This window comes from Seriola aureovittata, chromosome 1 (assembly GCF_021018895.1).
Source record: "Seriola aureovittata isolate HTS-2021-v1 ecotype China chromosome 1, ASM2101889v1, whole genome shotgun sequence".
NCBI classification, from domain to species: Eukaryota; Metazoa; Chordata; class Actinopteri; order Carangiformes; family Carangidae; genus Seriola; species Seriola aureovittata.
The window spans coordinates 21,325,604-21,347,209 of record NC_079364.1 but is presented as its reverse complement, the minus strand read 5'-3'; the positions used below and the strand labels follow the sequence as shown (position 1 = coordinate 21,347,209).

At 39.7% G+C, this 21,606-nt stretch overlaps 2 protein-coding genes across 2 annotated transcripts; one reads left to right on the top strand and one right to left on the bottom strand.

The window, feature by feature from the left end:
- Positions 1-2,912: 2,912 nt before the first annotated feature.
- Positions 2,913-14,870, bottom strand: slc7a9 (solute carrier family 7 member 9). Its single transcript, XM_056386353.1, has 14 exons — positions 14,807-14,870; positions 13,374-13,599; positions 12,323-12,448; positions 10,980-11,127; positions 9,446-9,688; positions 8,740-8,865; positions 8,523-8,622; positions 6,629-6,673; positions 6,187-6,310; positions 5,897-6,000; positions 5,551-5,647; positions 5,148-5,297; positions 4,036-4,210; positions 2,913-3,806 (listed from the first exon to the last, which is right to left on the bottom strand). Exons 2-14 carry the CDS (start codon positions 13,572-13,574, stop codon positions 3,745-3,747), a joined length of 1,701 nt encoding a protein of 566 aa, XP_056242328.1. The 5' UTR covers positions 13,575-13,599; positions 14,807-14,870; the 3' UTR covers positions 2,913-3,744.
- A 985-nt stretch (positions 14,871-15,855) lies between these two features.
- Positions 15,856-19,466, top strand: nudt19 (nudix (nucleoside diphosphate linked moiety X)-type motif 19). Its single transcript, XM_056375517.1, has 3 exons — positions 15,856-16,749; positions 17,503-17,710; positions 18,250-19,466. The coding sequence occupies exons 1-3, from the start codon at positions 15,958-15,960 to the stop codon at positions 18,465-18,467; spliced, it is 1,218 nt and encodes a 405-aa protein (XP_056231492.1). The 5' UTR covers positions 15,856-15,957; the 3' UTR covers positions 18,468-19,466.
- The last annotated feature ends 2,140 nt before the right edge of the window (positions 19,467-21,606 follow it).

The following is a 21,606-nucleotide window of genomic DNA, read 5'->3' as shown; positions in this document are numbered from 1 at the left end:
CCCACCTGTATTTGGACTCTACAAAAATGTTATTTTTCACTCTGACTTTACTCTGCCTGCAGGTGCCCAAATCAGTGAGCTGGGTGCATTTTCTAGAGCCACTTTACAGTTAAGCTCTGAAATTAGGGGCACTTCTAACCATTAAGTCTAAAATAATATTAAAAAAAATACACAGTTGAGCAAAGTGCACAAGTCAAGTCAAATATCATGGATAAAAACCTTGAGCTAGCCTTGGAAAATATATATATATTGAAATCGAAAACAAAATACTTTTCATTCCCTGGAGCACAATTTCTGATAATCCCAAAACAATCAGAACAATCACAGACTTCATTTGTAGCATATGTTCATTAGTGACACATTATAATACAGTTTTTGGAAAGGTCGTTTAATGATTGCGAGGTTCTAATCCAAATGCTAATTCAGTAACTGATTGGAAAAGCAAAGTAATGTGATGAAAATGATATGCAGATGAGTTCTCATCAGAGCTGTCTATCCATTAATGAGATGATATTTGAGTGTACTGTGTGTGTGTGTGTGTGTGTGTGTGTGTGTGTGTGTGTGTGTGCATGTGTGTGTGTGCGCATGTGTGTGTGTGCGTGCGTATGCGTGTGTGTGTGTGTGTGTGTGTGCGCGCGTATGTGCACGCGTGTGTGTGTTTCAATGCAAGGCTGCATGCATATGTACAGAATGTGTGTATGTTAGAGTGCACATTGACTGTCATCAGAATATTTTGCATATTAATGTTCAATCAATCTACAACTGCACTCTTGCAAAGTTTGATTAAGACACGCCATAGTTAGTCATTAATAGACGGAAGCAACTGCACTTACAGTTTACGAGACCAGTTCGCCTTTTAGAAAAGTTTAGAACTGAAGATGTACAGCCTGAAAAGCTCATGCACGAGCATGTGGAATTGTGCATGTTTGAGTTGTAATTCAAACTAACATTAGGTGCTGTATGTACAATCCCTTCTCAAAGGAAAGTAAATTGGAAGTGGAAGAACTGTACTTCAGTAAAATTTGGAGGTTCTTGCACCCACATATTGTGCTTTTTACTCATCTCACATTTATTAGTTGGTTTACAGATTAAATATATTGCATTTAAGAAAAACTCATAAATCTTATTACCCCTTACAAAAAAACAGTGTCAACTTTGGGCCCTTTACCACAGTCCAGACCTCTACGAGTTGTTTGCACCTAAGAAACCTTCTGACCTTCTCGGATAGTTTCAGTGAACTGTTTTAGGCCCAAAGAGGTCAGATTTTCCAATATATCACAACAAAGCAAAGATCAGAGAAAAGTCTGAAAAATAAAGACCGATGTTTGTAGCATAATTTTGTTTTCTCTTCTTTCTTCTTCCATTTATCATCTCATGACCCCCCAGGTTTATCTAATGACTCCTGGACCACTGGATTTAACAACCTAACTGTATCTAAAGTAGATAAACTAGCTCCACTGTTGATTTACTATAACAGTAAAGTGTGTCTTAAACATTGCTGCATTGGTATTAACAATCTATGTTCTATATGATAATATATCAGTTCCAGGAGACATTTCACTGCAGAACCACTGCTTTTACTGTTGATACTTTAAGTTAATTTTGCTGATGCACTTATAATCTTTTACCTAGAATTTTAAAAACTTGATCTGACCTATATAGCAGGCTTATATTCATGGCACTGAACTGGGAAGTATACTGCTTCACCTGCCCCCCAACCCCTCAGCTTAAGGATGCAGTAAATGATGCCTCATTGTCAAGCAATGAGACATTGCACATTGTATGTCCAACAGAACCACAATTCACATCTCTCAGTGATCTAAGGGAGTTTGGGGATACATCACTGAACACCATAGTTATAGTTCACAAATAAGTGGACTCATCCTGTAATGCCATCAAATCCCTAAACTCCACTGACACTGAAAGGGGAACCGTCTTGCATCACCTCAAAAGCACCAACACCACATAAAGACCGGTAAAGCCTGGTATCCAAATGGAAAATGTTGTTTCTTTCATCCTGGGACCCAGTGCCCATTAAAAAGTGATGAAACAGAATGCAACTGCTCACATACACTCAGTGCAAAATTTCAAAAACTCAAAAATTTAGGAGGAACAGATATGATAGAGTAAGCCTTCATTTGTTTTATGTCAGAGAAATGTGCACAGAATCACAAATCTCATCTTTGAGCTGCTCAGTGCCAGGAGAGAGAGAGAGCCCTGTATTTTGTCAACATGTATTCAGCCTTCATGTGGGACCTGTTGAGTTGATTCTGTAGGACAACAGCTTTCTTTACCAAAAACACCATGCACATTTAAACAGATCCAAACACAACAGGCCTCACAACCAACATGCTGCTTCTACAGACAGTTCCAGCAGAATTTGGCCAAAGTTAGTAGGCAGCTTCTCTGCAAATGTTCTCTCATTCAGCGCAGCCAATGCAAATTTACTGGCACCTACTGGAGAAAATCTTCACTTTTACACCAGGGATCGCACATGGGAAATTCTAGTTTGACTGTGGGTTGAAGCTTTAAGTGCCACTAGAGGGCAACAAAGACCAGTTATCTATCTGAGAGGGATCAGCCAAAAATACATGCAGGGGCTGAGTTGCCTCATTGTCCCTCTGCTAGTTTCTTTGTGTTGTTTTTATTCAGTCTGATTCTACAAAATCTGACACTACTACTTGTATTCAGAGTGATATTCCTCACTTTTGCTGCTGTGTTTTGCAATGATTGTTACCTGAATTATGAGACATGAGATAAGACATAACCTTAAGCACCACTAGGCACATGCATGGTAATATATCTCATAATCACACATCCACACTTGACAGTTGTACACCACGGGAGATAATACTAACACTGTTTCTTAAAATGATAAATCAGCAGGTCAGGTCAAGAAGACACAGTTGAGGTATTTGCTGGAAAAGTGTTTATTTCCCATATCCACTTCATTCTCAACAAGCTTAATACCTTTCAACAGCAGATAACAATGCACCACTCTTCTAGCATATTCCAGTGTGAAAGATAGGAGTGAGAGCATTATTAATAAAATCATGCGCAAACATCATTACAGAAAATAAAAATGTTTCCACATCTCCTTGCATGATCTGCTGGGCTTTCATGTCATTTCCTTAATGCATTTTAAACGTTTACCTTTTCCCTTTGCTCACGTGCAGATTCATGCATACATCTATTTCCTAGCTGCTCTACCTTAAGTGATCTTTGGCACAGGAAAACTTCATTGAACATTGACTACATGTAAATGTTTGACATGACTGCTTAAGTGTTATACTGTATATACATGCTGGTTATATTCACCATAGAAATCCTACCAAACAACCAAACATCCTTCAGTTGTAGCCTATCACCACAGGAAGGATTTAGTAAGTTATGTGGTGAAGGACATAATCAGAATATGGTCGATCTGGCTCTTTTGTTTTAATATCTACAGAAGTACACTTTAATGACAGCAGAGGTATTCCTGTGGGAAACACTCTAGAAACAAGAATCCTCTTTCTTTTAAGGCCTGAACCCAAATGACACATGATTTCATCATGCGCTGGTTCATGAACACAGTACATGCACTTTAACTTTTGTCACGCAGCTTTTCAACAGAAGTGAAGCTCTGATTTTACGATTCTGATCCCAACTGCGGGTACCAAATTTCCAGCCCACTGTTTCCAGAAGCAAGCCTGACATATTTCACGTCAAGCAGCACAAGTTAACCCTGTCGTCAGCTCTGTCTCATTCAGCTGTCTCAGGAGGAACTACTTCCATCAGCAACTGGAGATGCATAGTAATGGGCCCTACAGGGGAATGGATGTCAAAGGTCACACCAACACTGATCAAGTGGGTTCACCATGGGGTCAGCACAACATGACACTGTGTTTCATGAATTTGTTTTCTAATATTTTGAGCAGATTATTTCACATTTTATTTTCTACTGATTGCCAAGAGAATATAATAAAAATATTTCAATACATGAATTCTGAAACTCAGGTCCACAATTTCAGTAAAAATGAAAAGTAAACTTACTCATGAGTTTGCGTGCCCAGTTGACCTTCAGGTGGACGAAAGGGTAGTAGAGGAGAAGTCCGCTGAAGATGAAGATAGTGCAGTAGAGGTACTCCAGCTCTGGCTTATCAATGATGGGGGCCAGGACTAAGTAGCATGACACCAGCACCATTAGGCCTGCTATGACAATCGGCACCTTCAAGTAATCACACAGTTACACAGGATCAAGTGTTTGGTTTTTACTTCTGCTTCCGATCGGTGATACAGAATATCTATTCAATTTTCTGAAAGGGGCTATTTGTAAGTTTTCTCTGCTACCGAACGTGGTTTCTTGCTGGGAGTGGGTGGTGGTGATTGTTGATTGACAAGAGCTTCAGCCATCATTGCATTTACAAGACACAAGGTTATAACCTCTGGGCAGCGCTACGTCTTCAGGGCAGGTTGGAGGCTGTAGTGAGTCGCTCTTGGAAAGGGATGAGAAGGACTGGGGCTAGGTGGTTAGCATGCTAACTTCAGTTGAATAAAATACGTGATAGAGACTGGTAAGTAAACAGTTGTTAATGCTAACGTTAGATATGTAGCAGTAGGAAAACTTAAAAATAACCACTTAAAGAAAGTATTCAAGATTGTTGTCTGATAGTTGCAGGGTTATATGGAGGAATACTTTATTCCTGTCTTCCTGTCTAAACTTAACACTATGAATGTACATTTTTAAAGTGATTTTAAAAACACACACATCTGTAGGGTATTTTAAAGGCCCAACCTATTATTTGAGAGGAATCAAGCTTCAAATGGGTTCTGCATTTGCATTTCTTGTGGTTGCTATTACACAATGTTGATTGAGTCACATCTGTCCAGCTGACAATGTTGTCTAGATTCATCTCTTCAGTAAATGACTTCACTGTCTCACTACCATTCAGTCAGTGATGCTTTTACAGCACTCCAGTAGCAATCAATTTAAGCCATTTCAGAAACGGTGTTAGATGCTGCATGACTTTTGTTAATGTGTGCAAAGGTACAGATTACAGTTTCCAGTTAACAAATTCAATAACTTGAACAAAACAGCTGTCAGGATAAATCAGTGTAAAAGAGGAATGGACTCCAAAGGCTGTGCCTCAATCAGAAAGCCTCACCTTCACTGGTCTGTGGAGCTCCTTCCTTGTGTAACGCATGACTATGAGAGCCAGTGCTGTCAAACCATAAAACGCCCACTGAGCAAAGCTGAAGTAGTTAATGAGGGTGTTTATGTCTGCTGGGATAATATATAAAATAGCCAAAACACCCTAAAACATAAAACAATAAGAGAAAGCAAACGGTGAGAAGCAGAGAAAGAGAAACGTTGTGTTTACATCAAGGGAAACAACACAGTGGAAACTTTATTCATCTGAACTTATCTGAGCAGTTTTTAAGAGCAACAAACCTTATTCAGCACGATGAATGACCATGCAGAAATTTTAACATTAAATAAGTCAGATGGTAAAACCAAAGTGAAATATACATACATACTCATCAAATTATTAATTATGCAGTACTCACGTTGAATATGAGAGCAGGCAATGGGGTGTAGCGCTTTAGACTAATATAAGATAAGATTTTCACCATGTGACCCTCTCTGCCAGATACATAGGCCAGTCTGTGGGAAGAGAAAGACAGAAATATGTTTTGTAATGTTGAGTATTCTTGAGTTTTTTCTATTTCTACCTCTTTCCTGTCTGTCAAGTTTTTCCACTTTTGACACACTTCAGTATTCTCACTTTTACCTTCACGCTTTGTGCTTTCCTTCCGACACACACAAATATGCGCAATACATCGTTTTATGCACACAAAAATGCATTCTTTAGCATTTGTATTTCATTTACAATGTAACGGTTGTTTCTTTTACCTGCCAGCAGTGAAGCAGCTTCCATTGGCAGAACCAAATGTGGAGAAGACAACAAAGAGTGGAACGATCCAAGACAGAGGGTAAAGGACTCTGTCACCGAAAGTCTAAGGAAGCACAAACAAATACTTTAGAAAAGACAAGTAAAACAATACTGAGCTCTTTAATCTAAAATACTCTGGGATAAATGACACATATTAAATTTAACACCAGACTGACAAGTCATTATTAACTCCATAGCTATCCGTGGCTCTCAACTTCTCTGGAACTGTGCAGCCTTCTGTGCTTCTTACCACAGCCACAGCTGGAGACAACAGGAGTTCACTGGTGGTCATCACAGTGAAGTAAGCAACGTTGACCAACACATAGCACACAGAAACCAAGGGGATCCCAATGAGGATGGCCAGTGGCAAGTTCCTGAGAGTAATTGACAAAAAAAAAAAAAAAAATCTATTTAAAAAGGAAACATGTTGTATATTGTGCAAATTTTAACAATATACATGCTCAAGTTAATATAAATGATCTATTCAAAAACTCGCCCTCTTGTATGAACTCTAGTGCACTTTATTAGAGTGTACGGCCTACCTATATGTTTACACTGACTTTGTGTGCTGACCATAATATAATTTCAATGAATAAGAAAAACACATTTTTGATAAAGTTTAAACTTGAATTGTAGAGGGACACCTTCCTTAAAACTGCAGCCTTTTAATGATGAGTTGCAGTTTGTCTCACCTGAATGGGTCTCTCAGCTCCTCCGTGATAAAATTCAGTTGATTCCTGGGGAAAAAAATGGAGTGAAAACACAAGGAACATGTGGGTCTACTTTGAAGGTAGCACACTGCTAATAAGGGCTAAGCCAAGCTGTGAACTCTAAAGACCTGATCGCTATCCTCCACAGAGCAACGCAAAGATTTACCTGCACTTGCTTGGCCATCCAGACAATTCTAATTCTACTTGTAGTGCTGACCCTATGTAAGGGATCACTGTAGTGCCCCCTCACCATCTTCAGTGTCAGTGACATGGTGTTTTTATGGTATTTCACACAGGCTTTACCCTCTAATTGGCCCTATCAGCACAAAGGGTTATAGCCTGACATTTGCACCCCCTTGCTATAACGCCAACATGAGATAAAAAATTAAAGCGTATCAGTCACATTAAACCACCTTTTCAGGTCCCCTCAGAAAAAGTGACTGGAGGCGAGTGTGGACGTACACCTCAAATCTGACTACAAACAGTATAAAGAACATCAGTCAGGCAACCATGCTCTTTCTGACACTCCTGTGCCGAGGGCAAGATGGAGGGAGGCCGACTAAAGACTCCCAGCTGGTCACAGCGCAAGAGACACAGGCGTTGTTGTGGAAACTTCAATGTTACAGCGCAGACAGACAAGAAAATAACTGATAACCCAAAATGGTTAGTAAGTGTGACATGCCACTAATCATGTTCATCAGCAAGAAGGTGGTGACAGGCTTCACCTGCTTCACCTGCTGGTGCTCTGGAACGCACAAACACCTCACTAAACCAACAGACATCATTTACTGTGCAAGCACAGAGTCAGCAAAGATAAAGAAAAACATTGTTCCAGCATAGCTAAATATAGTAAGACAGTGTGCTGTGGCTATACCAATGCATCTTATATGCACAAGACCCAAGGGAACAACTGAGGGAACTGCTGCTATTAAATCTGAAAGAATCATGATAGTTGCATCACTAAGGTCGACTGCACTGTCTTGTGTCTGGGCTCAAAAAGGTATGCTATCTGGTCTGAAGGAATTTAGCTCTCCTGGTTAACTGTTTCAATAACTGCACGGCGTGGAACATGGCCTACACTGGAGATAACAAGAAAGTTGGCTGAGGCAAGAGAGCAGCTTAAAGGCAGGCTCATGTGTTGTTATATTGTTGTGTACCTTGGGGAAAGCATAGTGCCATATGAAGAAAAGCATAAGTGTGGGGTCACAGTGCTCCTTATACACTCCTTACATCACTCCTGTTCTTAACTCTCTTCATTGGCTTCCTGTCCTTCATAGAATTGATTTTAAACTTTTAATGTTTGTTTTTAAAGCTCTTAACGGCCTTGCCCCATCATATTTATCTGAGCTTTTAACTGTCCGAAATCCTGGTAGACCTCTGAGGTCAACAAATCAACTTTTGCTGGAAGTGCCCAGCTCAAAATACAAACACTAGGGTGACCGAGCCTTTTCTGTTGCTGCCCCCAGGCTCTGGAATAAGCTCCCTGCCCAGATGCGTCTTATTTCTGACCTGGGCCTCTTCAAATCTAGGCTAAAAACCTACCTATTTAGGATGGCATTTAATACCCAGTAGTATGATAACACTTTTATCTTATTTTATCTTAATCGATTTTGTTGTATTTTATTGCTCTCATTGTTCTTTTATTATTTTTTAATTGTTTTCACTTATTTTTCTCTTTATTTATTACCTGTTGTAATGCACTTTGATACGCCGAAAGGATTGTTGTAAAGGGCTGTATAAATAAAGTACATTTACAAGTACATTTATATCAAGTCAGTACAGCAGGAAATGGCACTTTAGTGCATTACTTTATAGAGGAGTGTGGTCAATCCTTTACATGTTAAAAGAGCAAAATGAAGTGAAGTATGACTGTTACCATCCGTCATAAGCCCACAGCCCATTATAAAACGCAAGTCCAATCGCTCCAACAGACGATGTTGTTCCATCAAATGCATTTGACAAAGTCTCAGTGTTTCCTGGAGACAAACACACAACAATACATAAATAAATCATTATAATTAAACATTTCATCAAAGGACAAAAACTTTAAAAGCAGAGTTGTACATCAAAAACACTCATATAAGAAAACCCACCTTGAGCCAAGAGAACAATGCCAGCTCCCACTATGACAATAATAATGAAAAGTTTGGCTGCAGTGAAGAAGTTCTGCACATAGTTTGCCAGTCTGACACTCAAACAGTTGACTGCGACGATTAACACTGAGAAGAAAAAAAGAAATGTAATAATATGCATTACATCATTCTCACTTTGACATTTGAAATGAATGGATTCTAAGAAGAATCGTTATTTATAACACCTTTCTTAGTTAATTCTTAAAGTGTTTGCATAATGTTGATTATATTGTTTTTATCGTTGTACAACCCATATAAGAAAAATCTGTTCTGAGCACACAGTATATCTGTAGCCAGGTCAGCTTTATTTTAATAATGACAAATTTTTATTCATATTTGCAGTTCGCAAAGTCATTTTTAATTAATCTTTGAGGTAATTTTGAATAATTTACCAATGGCAAAACTGGTAAACTGGCTTTAAAGCCTTAAATGCTGGTTTGCTGTTACTTTTCACCACTCCACTGGTATTATATTTACAGTATCAGTTAACCCTATAATTCAGAAACACAGTTTTTCATGATTTACAGAAGTTTTTTGAGGAAAGAATTCAGCGACCAGTTCAGTTTTAATGTCAGAAGCACAGTCAATAACTTCTATAAAGACAACTTTTGTATGTGCAGTTAAGTGGTTTTAACCATTAACTCACAAGGATTAAAGTTAAACTTACATATAGCTGCTGCTGATAAGCTCTTGGTAACAACAAGAGGAGGGGTACAGCCGGGGTAGAAAGGAGTGGAGGCGTATTCTGCAAAGCTCAGTGTGATGATGGCGAAGGAGGAGGGCTTCAACACCATGACTGTGGTCCAGGAGTAAAGGTAGGCCACAAGGGAACCAAAAGCCTCCATTAGATATGGGTACTCTCCCCCTGATTTGGTGATCATGGTGCCAAGCTCAGCGTAGCACAGTGCTCCTGAGTGGACACACATACACATAAAGAGAGACAGAGAGAACATGTGAAACAAATTAACAGAAGTGGCTTTCATCATTTCTTCTGGTGGGAGGTTCAAGGAACATTTTGAATTTTCTCCCACCAAGAAACATTTGGTTTGAACAAACTCCCTGCCAAACACCCTCAAGGTCAGAGGCAGTCATTTTTAAATTTTAAATCCTTGTTAATACTTTTATCCCCAAGCATAATAATGCAACCCTAATGACAGACAGTACACTATAAGACTTAAGCTTACTAATGGTGAGCGTTTATAATAATTTAGTAATTATAAACGTCATGCTTAATTTATATTTTTATGGAAAAGGAAATACATTTGTTCAGTATGAATGAATACATTTTGTAGAGGAGACATTTTCTTCTTGTTTTTTTTAAAAGATGTCAGATCCAGTCTTTCCAAGGCAAAGCTATGGTGACCTGAAAACTAAGGGGAAATCACATCATAACACCTGACATCAAGGTTTATAAGTAAGTTTGTGCAAGGACAAACAACTGCAGGTCATCATTTTTAATTATTTACATAGAACTTTGAGTTTGTTGCCAAGCTTGTAAACCAAGCTGAAGATTAATTTTACCACCTTCAAAATAAAGGACAACGTCCCACATATCCAAATTTAACACACTAGCCCAGAATATGTTAACCAAAGCTTCTTAAGCGCAGCTTTGCTATTTGGAAATCTTGGCATTTTTCCATTAAAAATCTCAACACAAAACATGTATGTTGATAAACACAAAAACGCACTGACTGAATTTACTGCAGCAATCACAGTCTCCTGACAGAGCATTTCCATTGTTGACAGTTTATTGTGCCAGTTTCTCTGTACGTACGTTTAGTGACATAAATCTGTTGATTGTTGCTCTTCAGTCAAAGCATTACAAGGATGAATTACAGCATGTTTACAAGGACAGAGAGCACACTAACTGCTTGGTCTGACAGACATGTTTTAGGTAGTTTCTGATGTTCTCCCCTGAGGAGGAGGCCATACATATACATGCAAAAAAGCCAGAATTAGAGTTATGATCAAGTTTTACCATAAATACTTTTAAATACTAATTTATGTGTTTTCTTTAGAATCCAGTATCTTACAGAGCAATCTCATCTCTTCGTCTGTCTGCAGTCCAACCCAATGTGGGGTTTCCTTCAGGGGAGGTGTTTTTTTATGTTTTATCCACCACCATTTTACAAACATAAGTGGAAAATAATATTGGACTGTTGCGGGATGAAGTGCTGTGTTAGTTTGGATGGCGTTCTCACCCAGAGTGGCTAACACGCCACAGGCAGCCCAGATGAGGAGGCAGGGTCCCACAGCTCCAGAGTACAGCAGAACAGCCTTCGGAGAAATGAAGATACCCGAGCCGATCATAGTCCCCACAATCAGACAGATGCCACTCAGCAGACCAACCTGATCAAACACGCAAAGAGCAAGAGGTAAATATGTTATTTAAGTTCTCACATTTGAACTTTCTTGAATGTTATCTTCAGAGCAATTCAACCAGAAATGGAAAACTTTCATCTTTACACGTTCTATGCAGCTGTCAACAATTTTCAAAACATTCTGGGATTTACCTTGTGATGAAATACTATATTCGCCTACTTTTACTTCATTTGGTGGAGGATGGACCAAAGCTGAATGGTAAGTGAATATCAAACATCCACTCACACCATTTCACCAAACTTAACTCGTCATGTGGACAGAAGCCCAGTGTAGATTGGAGGTTCAAGTTTTCTGCTGCTGGATTGCAAACAGGTGATCACCTAATTTTTTCTTTGTCAACAGCAGGTAAACTTTTGACTTTAGCCTGTTGACATCATAGAGGCTTTCTTTTAATTGCTAATTAGCAAATGTTAGCACACTAACACGCTAAACTAAGAAGGTGCATATGGTAAGCATTATACCTGCTAAGCAACAGAGTGTTAACATGGTCATTACGTTAGCATGGTGATGTTTACATTTAGCTCAAAGCTACACTGAGCATAGATATGGCCTCACAGAGGATGTAGACTTTTTTTTATTCGAGCACACGAAAACTTAGTGACTACTGTTATGGGATCCTTGATCATTGACCTGGAAGGATGCTTCTAATCCAAACGCATCCCCCACACATGCACACGTCTTGGGTTTTAATCATGATGGGCTTTTTTTTCCAACTCAACTAAGCAGATATGTCAACTTACATCCTTCTTTGGTAGAGTGAGGGGGGATGGTGAAATGCTAATTATCAATTGTTTAGATAAATTGATATTTTAATCCTATTTTAGCCAGTGAAATTCTCTCAGTCCCCCTAAAATCACTTTAGGGCTTAGGGAGCTTAGGGGCCTGGACAGCACCACTGAGTGGATCACCGTGGAGTTAATATGTGGGGATGGTTGAAGTGGTACTGACTGGTACTCAATCCCAGCCCCCATTGCTTTAAAAAGGTACGGATGGTGGGATCCTACTGTGTGAACATCTAATGAGGCTTATTCTCAGGAACACCCACACAGGACAGGCAAACAGATACACACACACACACACACACACACACACACACACACACACACACACACGCACACACACACACACACACACACACACACAAACACACACAGACACTCACATCTTTTTGAAGCACAGTGGCCTTCACAGGCTGTTTGTCTTTGGTGTTAGAGTCCACACTGTAGCCAGTGCACCCATTCTGCGACTCCTTCCTCCTCCTAACGCTGTCTTCGTCCATTTCTGTTTGCTAGTGGCCAAAACAAAAAACAAATGCAGGCACACATTTTACACCACTTTTTGCTTTCGTTTATGTTGCATTGTCAAGTTATCTAATCTAATCTTTGTTGTCCTTATCAAAAAAAAGGTCCTCACACAGTTTACAACGTAACTGTGATAAGGTTTCGAAGGAACCACTGAGCCCTTCTTGGCCTACCAGTAGCAGTAGCTCAACAATGAGGCTCACACAAGCAAAACAACTCACTGAAAATCCACCACAAAACAAATGTATTTACATTGTTAATCCTGTGATCTTACTGATTTTTATTCCTCTACTAGGCTTTGATCCATCCAGATCTACGGCCCAGGTTTTGACTTTGCGCAGTGTTTCTTTAGGTTTCTAGTTGATGACACCAAGTGGTATCTTACAGCACTAAGTGTCAGTGTCACAGGTTGAGGAAAAGGCTGACAGGTTTCACCTTTTAGAGAGACTTTGTGTACTGAAAAGCAGCTAAACTTCTTTATTCTGGTTTAGGGTGGATTTTCACTCACACCTCGTAAGAGGAACACCATAAATTCCAAGAAGTCATGCACTTTGTATCAACCATTGTTTGCGTGGAGATTGTAAATCAAATCACTGTGAATTTCAGTCAGTGCATGTACCATAGATAGATAGATAGATAGATAGATAGATAGATAGATAGATAGGTAGATAGATAGGTAGACAGGTAGGTAGGTTAACGCTCACACATACTCCCCATGATAATGTTTAACTGTTGTTGCGTTGATATAAATGATCTAATAACACTGTCTTTTTCACTTGCTCACAAAATGTTGTTAAATTTAATCTACTTTCCAAATGTGGTTCTTGATACATGATAATAAATAAATATTATGACATCAAAAAATATTATTATATTACATTGAATAAATATTGTAACATATTTTTCACTTACATATAACTGGGACAAAAACCACCTCAGTGAAGCTCCATAGACCTTGAATGCTTTTTTTTTTTTTTTTAACCAAGGTACGGGGATATGAACCCTCAGATGATACTGAGCCAAGTTAAATGAAGGAAAGCAGGAATGTCTGATGCAAATGAAAACCTGAGGCTCCCTGAGAGTGAACACACTCCTCTGGTGGGAGGTTCCCATATCCGATTGGACCTCCTGGATAGCCCTGGATGAAAAGGGAGGTGGGTAAAGACAGGGAAGGAGAGGGAGGCAAAGGTAGTTTAGTTTCTGAGTTAATGAAATCCACTGCTCAGAGCTTAGAGAGGAGATGTCCAGTTTACCCACTAGAGAGGGAGGAGGGAATATGGGATGGTTTTGAACAACAGTGCATTGAAACATTCCTACTTTATAGATAATATGCAGGTGTGATGCAGGTTACACTAAAAAAAACAATGTTATACAGTAATCCCGCCAGTAATTCTATCATTAACTGTGTTTGGAGACAAATCGGTTCATCAGCTGTTCAGAAATCCCATGAAGATGCTCCTGGGACTCATAAAGTTAAAAATGACTGATCCAATATAAGAACTTTCATCAGGCTTTCTTTTTTAGACAGTTTCAAAAATCTCTAACCCTCCTCCTCTCTGAGCTTACATAGCCTGACTTCTTTCACAAAGCCTCTTTGATAAGGATATATGACACCTCTGTGTGTGCATGCACATTTGTGTGTGATTATGTTTGTGTGTTACATTCCCTTTCTTCTCTGTCCCTCCTTCTCTTCTATTTACTTTCACGAGTCTCCCCCCGTTTCAAGCATTTTATACTGTAACTTCTTCTTTTTCTGTTTATTTCCTGTGCACAAATATTTATCAGTGTATTGAAATATTTTATTATACTCATGTCTCCACTTCAGGATCGATTGCCTTGAAAAATAAAACCTCTGCTGTGTTAATCTAGGTGTTGACCCTTCTTATACAAGTGTTTAACCTCTGTCTTTAAGTTGCAGACTATTGCAACCTTTGAAATGTGAAGGGGTCGAGCCAATTATGAAAAGAATTTGTCCATATGGGTGGTCAAAAAAAAGAAAGACTGCAAATTTGCAGATTTGTGGCTGTTTCCAGGAGTATACATGCACATATGGCTTTTCAGCACAAACTGTGAAGTATCTGCAAGGCATGTTGTAACTCAGATTGAATTCCTTAACACTTAAAATCACTCTTCAGTAATTCAGCCTTTAAAAGTCAAATGTTATGATGAATGCGCAGAGTGTAGTATGATAGTGATAAACAGAAATAAGTAGAAGGTTTGCACAGTTACTTTTCATTCTAACACCCATTTAACAGTCATGTTACAATTCAATTTCTGTCTTTATGATGACATCCTCAGCAAAACAGGACATGCACAAACAGCCAAATAACAATCTGGTAGTTTACCTTTCTAGCTCACTATTGATTTGTAACACTGGCCTCCACTGGTGACTGCCGTTCCTTGAGGCACTTGCTGAAATAGAAATATTTTTATGAAGCCTGTAAGAGAATTTGAACAGTTGCCACTGACACACTTGCTGCAGACGGACAGCCTCGCCCACTCATGGTAATCTGCTAACACAAGAACACATTTTCATATGAACTCAGTAACCCTTAGAACAAGAACTTATGACCAATAACAGACTTCAAGTTTCAGGCACATTCAGGGGGGCTTAGGGATCTGACTAAGTGCATTTACAGCAACAAATTCAGGCTTGTAAGACTGTGTGCTTTCAGTGCAGCAGATTAGCTAATTTAGGAAGAAACTGTTCCCCCCCAAAAAGTTGCTTTGTTAGAGAGCCAGAATCAGTCATTGACTGTATTTATTACCTTCACTGTGATATCTCAGTTTAACGGATTTGTAAACAGCTGAGAGTGTGTACACTGTGTAAAAAATGTGGTCAGATCCTTTTAACATAGCGACAATTTGCCATCATTGAAATGTTGAACAGCTATTAATTGGCATAAGGATGAACTGTCAGAAAACACAAAGAGTTAGAGTTCAAATGTTTGAAGTTTTAACAGGTTACAGCAACAGAGTTGGAAGTGATAATGTGCATGGAGCATAATATTGATATACTTCAGTCAAAATATCGGCTATACTCTTTGTATTATTGTAGCCCTGGTAAGTGAAAGACATTTCTTAAGTTCACACCAATGTAGAAACACTTCTCAGTGGATGGTAGATCAATTATTACATCGAAACAGCGTCAGGAAATGTGTTTTGTTAATGATTGGCAATAAAAATGTAACACAGCTTTTTTGTCAGGTGTGTATTACATTACAGTATATGATGATAATTATTAGATATTGGGGAAATATTATATAAAGAACCAGTTCTGTAACAAACAGTGAAAGAAAGAGAAGAAAAGAAAAAGAAAGGCCTTTGTGGAGCACCTGTATCTCTGCAGCGCTGTGGGTCATCCGGCCTCTAGGGGGCGATAGCAGGTCATGTTAGTCCCGAGCTACGTCACTTCCACCACCACAAATGGAACCAAGGACTTTAACTTTCAGAAGCACTGAGTGAAAACTGTCATAAACATTGTCGGAGTTTTAAGATGAACACCACTCTGAAGCACTGGAAGGAGGCGGCCACTCTCATTTTAGCCGCAGGCCAGAGGCTCGGCGCGGACAGTTTATCGTCAAGGACGCCGCTGACAGCCGCTTCAGGCTCACCGCCGGGCAGCAGCTATGAGCGGTCACACCTGCCGCACAGGTCTTCCTTTGATTACGACGTTTTGTTGCTAAAACGAAGCAGTAAAAGTGGATTCATGCCCAATGCGTATGTGTTTCCCGGGGGTATGGTGGACTCTTCGGACTTTTCGAGTGAATGGCTGGACATTTTCAAATCTTTCAGGAACTCTCCCAGTTTTGGTTTGAGAAGTGTCAAGCAACCGGCGGAGACCAGACCTCCAATCTTCGCCACAGACCGACTGAAACTGGGCTCTCCTATCCCGGGAGAGGTTGCCTTCAGGATCTGCGCCCTGAGAGAGACGTTTGAGGAGTCCGGCGTGCTGTTGGTTGTTTCTAAACTGGAGGAGAAAAGTTTGTTAAAAAGCATAGAGGACAGGTGTGCCACTGATCCAGCGCTACATTATAAAGTGAACGAGCTGGGCAGTAGTGAACTCACCAGGTGGAGGGCTCTGGTGAACCAAAACCCCTCCAACTTCATCAGGATGTGCAGAGAGTTGGAGGTGTTGCCCAACATCTGGGCTTTACAGGAATGGGGTAACTGGCTGACTCCCGCGGGCCGGTACGGTGTGACGAGGTTTGATACAGCTTTCTTCATGTGCTGCCTGCAGGACACCCCGCACACACTGCATGATGAAAAGGAAATAGTGCGCTTTCAGGTGAGCCAGGATTCAGGTCTGTTTATTCATTGAACACATTAGAAAACATCAAATAAGTAGTTAAATAAATAAAAGTTAACTAAGTAAAAATAGAATTAAATACACACAAAACAAAGCAATCATGTAGTCATATAAATGGTTAATGGGATTCAAAAACAGCTGTGAAACCTAGTTTTCAGGTGGAATTTAAAAGAACAGGCTTAATAAATTGAACCAAATGGGTCCTTGGTAAAGGTTACCAGAGCTGTCAGAATTTAATAGATTAGCTCAGTAAAGATGCTGATTTCCTTCTTTCTTGTTTGCTTTGGTTTGATTAATATTTTTTTGTGATGGTAACCAACAAAGAAAGATATTTAAAAGAAGACTGAGCAAGTCTTTGAAATGAAAACTAATATAATACTTTTCCCCAATTCCAAACTGAATCTTGAGTCATGACTATACCAGCATTTCCAATCCATGGATGGGCAGGAAACTGTCCTGTTCTAATAATCAAAAAAGCTTCCAGTTATGTGGTTCAAAAGGTTTCTGTTGCTAACAGATTTCAGAAGTTGTTACATATTTAAGCTATTAAAAATTCTCTTAACTCTGTTTTCATTGTGGGTCAATTACACAAATAATGTGCAGTGTTTGTTGCTAATTACAACAGTTGATCAAATTTATGGATATTATATTATTAAGGGCCAATTCATGTACAAAACTAAAAGGGGGGGGGGCACACACACTTGTAAAACACTCTCTCTTTTTGTGTTTCAGTGGTCCACACCCTCAGAGGTCCTGCAGAGCTACCAGGCACAGGAGCTGTGGATTGCCCCTCCGCAGTTCTATGAGCTCAGCCGCATGTGCCGCTTCCCCGTGTTAAATGACCTCCACAACTTTGCCAGCCAGCGAGCAACAGAGGGCTGCGAGCAGTGGCTGCCTGTTGTTTTCTCAAAAGATGAGCACTACATATCACTGCTTCCAGGTACTGATTGTCTGTTTTATCTAATCCACATCCAAACCAGCAGTCAACCATGCTCAACTCATGTTTCATGATCTGAATCAGTGGGTCTCAAAGTTGGGTCTGGGGACCCCCTAGGGGTCCTTTAGGGGGCTCCCTGGGGTCCCCAGCAAAAAGGGGAATAATTTGTTTTCACTATATTTCCATCCTTAAGTAACACAAGGAGAGAATGTACTATGGATGGACTATTTTGTTCATGAGTTTCAAACACTTTCTGTAATAAGACATTTAAAAGCAAAAATCTTATCAGATGGGGGTCCGTGGTCTAATTTGTGTCAATTTAGGGGTCTTTGATGTGAAAAAGTTTGAGAACCACTGATCTAAATGATATTAGATGTGGTTTTATTATGATGAATGACTGTTATGTGGTGTTCTGAATATTAACACTATTTAGTATTGGTTTTATGAGATGGTCACTGTGATTATCATAGATTAATCATTTTCTCATTTCCCTTATCTTTGTCTGCTATTTTCTTTGCACTCTTGGGCTCTGCTATTTCCAGGAGACAAACTTTACCCATTGGACACTTCAGGAAAGACTCAAGTGGATACAAGCACAGACTCACAGCTGGAGGATCCTCAGGATGATTCAGCACTGCACCGTATAGTGATCTTAAATCCATATACTACAAGTCTACAGATCACCATCACACCCAGGTACAACCACCTGCTTCCAGTTGTCGAACCAGCCTTGTCACATGATTCAAAAAGTCAGCTTTGACTTGCCCCAACACTCTTCTGTGAAAATGTACTGGAAAGCCTTGTGAAACAAATATTTTTATTTTTACACCTTTTTATTTATGGCTAAGCCTAGATTAGTTTTCCTGGGTAATACCCCAAGTTTTCACCTGACTGCATTAATGACTGTGAAAGTTTGCTTGTTTCATTTTCCCTTTATCAGCTTCCTCATTTGTTTTTTGTTTTGTTTTGTTTTTGTTTCACAAAATTGCAATTGAAAAAATATGAATTCAAGTCAAATTTTACCGATACAGCCCAATATCACAAATCACAAATTTCCCTCAAGCGGCCTTACAGAGAAATGGAGGAGTAACTGAGGATGGAGCTCTCCTCAAGGACAGATGTGCAAAACAGTGCATGTACAGTGTACAGAATGTACAACATAATATTAATATACACTGTGGACAATCAGGATGACAAAATTATAGGCTGTAAGCAGACATGAAGATGGGATGATATTGAACAACTTCCAGGTCCAACAGATATGACCTGAGCCACATGACCTCCTCTCCACCATGAAGACCTGGAAAGAGGACAGATTACACAAACACACAAGAGACAAAATCCAAAAGAGTTTCAGCCACATGTCTGGGAGGAGGAAACAAGCACACAGAACAAGACAGAAGGACAAAGAGGAGGATGGGACTCATGAGGACCAAGATCCACATCCAAAACATCTGGAAGGAGGCACTGACGGCCAGGAGGGGGAGAGAGGTCTCAGGATGGCTGATGGTCCAGTACAGAGAGCCTGAGTGAAAACAGAGGACAGGGAGGAGAAAATGGGGAGAGAGAGGCACAGCCTGGACGCTTATGTGCTTGAAATGAAGTGATTGTTAATGGCCTTATTGTGCACGGTGTACACAGGACTGCTAGTTTTACATTTTACCCAGACACTCATTTCTAGGTTGTTTCACTTACAATTTGTTTTAGTGTGAGCTTCTGGGTTTTGTCTGATTAAAGATGCTCTAATATAACAGTTAAATCTGACTTTGTTGTTATTATTTATTGTGTAAAAGCTGTTGTTAGGAGGGGGGGGGCAAAATATGTAGGCAACCCCCCCCCCCGGTCCATACTATACATAAAATAATTATGTAACCATTTTATTTTGACCACATTTAGCCTGTAACCATAGTAACAGGCTGACTAACAAATATATCAAAGAGATTTAGAGACAACACCTGCAGCTAATTGTGTGTGTGTGTGTGTGTGTGTGGGTCTCTGTAGGAGTGCATATGTCAGTGGTGGAGGCTCTGTGGGGCCTCCACCTTTTCCCCTTTGGGTGTCTTCCCTGCTCACAGCAGTGTTCATGGCAAATTAAGAAATAATCTTTGTCAAATGGGTTGTACCCTGTGTCTGCCATTTATAAAGTAATTTATTATTGAACACATCAATTAATTCATTATTAATTTGTTCTTTTTAGTGATACTGTCTCAAACTGCTTTCAGGTGACTTGTGCTACATCTTCTTATGATGGTTTGGGATTTACATGTGAAAGCACATGGGGAATGAGCTGAATGGAATAGGTCAAAAAATGAGTCTAATGGGTGCTTGGCAAATTTTCACATCTACTATCACAAAGCATGCCAGTAACTGTATAGATGCATTCGCAGTATACGCACCATCACTCAGGTCGCTGTAGCTCAGTCATGCTCATAACCAGGTTTCTGTTTTTCAATATATTTCTGCTTTTTTTGACAAAGCTAATGTGCAGACACTTTGTTAGTGTTGATCTGTGCCTCTACAGATGTGTTATTGTTGAGATGAGCTAAATCAGGAGGAAGAGGCTGAATCATAAAGAGAGTTGGATAAACAGAGAGGGGAACTGATAGAAGCATCTCTATATACCGTTGAGATTGAATCTATTGATTTTGGATTTGTCTGAGTCGCTACAACAAAAAGATCAAACCCTTATGTCACTCTGACCTGGTTAAAACATTTTCTCCTAAAATGTTGAGGCGTGCTTTGACAGATTTTATCTATCTGCATGAGAAAACATGAGGTTTGCCCTCACATTGCACTGTGTATGTGTAGGATGGTGGTGTCACAAAGGGGGTGAGTTGAAATAACACCGTTCAATCCTCTCTGCTGTTTGCGGTGGAGAGTCCATTGAGGGTTTCTATGGCAACCCACAGCCTTGGAAACCCACTATCTTCGTCCAGATGAGGTGATGATGCAGTCTCTGCCAAGTGTGCAGCTTGCCTCTCAGTGAACCAGTCTGCTCAGTTTATTTGTTTCCAAGCGACAGAGTGAAGCAAATAACTGGCTCTCTCATGCATAAGTTCAAACAAAATGCCTCCAAACAACTGTAGAGGAAGTGGATTTACTCACCTGTAAAGGGTAAATTTTTATACCTAATGAAGCCCATACACTAAAACTTTAATGCTGTGGCTATTTTGAGAAACAGCTTGCGTAACAGAGACTGCAACAAAATCATTTCAGCATTCCAGAAACTTTTGCATGAGCAAACGCGAGGGACAAATTTTAAAGCGCAGTGTTTGGGGAGGCTTTATCTCTTCCACTGTTTCCTCTCCTTCTTCCTCATGTTTAATTAATCACCTTTGTATTTTTGGATCTTTGGATGACAATGTAAGTCTGTGGTGAATTTCAAGAGGTTCATGACTCACTGTTAGCAGAGCTCAGTGCCCCTCAGAAATGACAACAAGGATAAACACGATTTCAAGAGAGCTTATGTGAATCAGTTGTCAGTGTAGCATGCCACTGATTTTTGATGCATCCAAGTCCTGCCAAAAAATCTGCTGGGCTCTGCAGCCTCTTCAAGGAGTCAAGTTTTTTTTTTTACAATGTTCTATCAATGTTTTTCCACAGGTTTCAAACCTCAAAGGGCTGAGTGGAGACAGACAGGAAGGAATAAGAGATAAAACGCAGTGGAACACAGAAAAGGGCATCTAAGTATTCTGCGGAATAAACCTTTAATGTTCCCAATGATTGCTATCTCAGTCTGCAACTTGAATATTTTACACTTGCCAGTTTTTTTTTTTTTTTTTTTTTTTTTAAATAGGCCTAAGAAATATGTAATTTTTTTTTTTTTTTTTTTTTTGCAGTGAATCCATTACTCCCACAAGGCGTCAGGCCTCTGCTTCGTGGAGGAGGGTAGCTGTAAT

Coding starts and splice junctions, on each gene's coding strand:
- slc7a9 (XM_056386353.1), bottom strand. CDS start 13,574: ATGGGAACCTCCCACCAGAGGAGTGTGTTCACTCTCAGGGAGCCTCAG. Junction 12,449..13,373: donor GGTTTTTGTCCCAGTTATAT/GTAAGTGAAAAA, acceptor TTTGGCCACTAG/CAAACAGAAATGGACGAAGA. Junction 8,866..9,445: donor CTTATCAGCAGCAGCTATAT/GTAAGTTTAACT, acceptor TTTTCTTCTCAG/TGTTAATCGTCGCAGTCAAC.
- nudt19 (XM_056375517.1), top strand. CDS start 15,958: ATGAACACCACTCTGAAGCACTGGAAGGAGGCGGCCACTCTCATTTTA. Junction 16,750..17,502: donor AGGAAATAGTGCGCTTTCAG/GTGAGCCAGGAT, acceptor TTTGTGTTTCAG/TGGTCCACACCCTCAGAGGT. Junction 17,711..18,249: donor CTACATATCACTGCTTCCAG/GTACTGATTGTC, acceptor TGCTATTTCCAG/GAGACAAACTTTACCCATTG.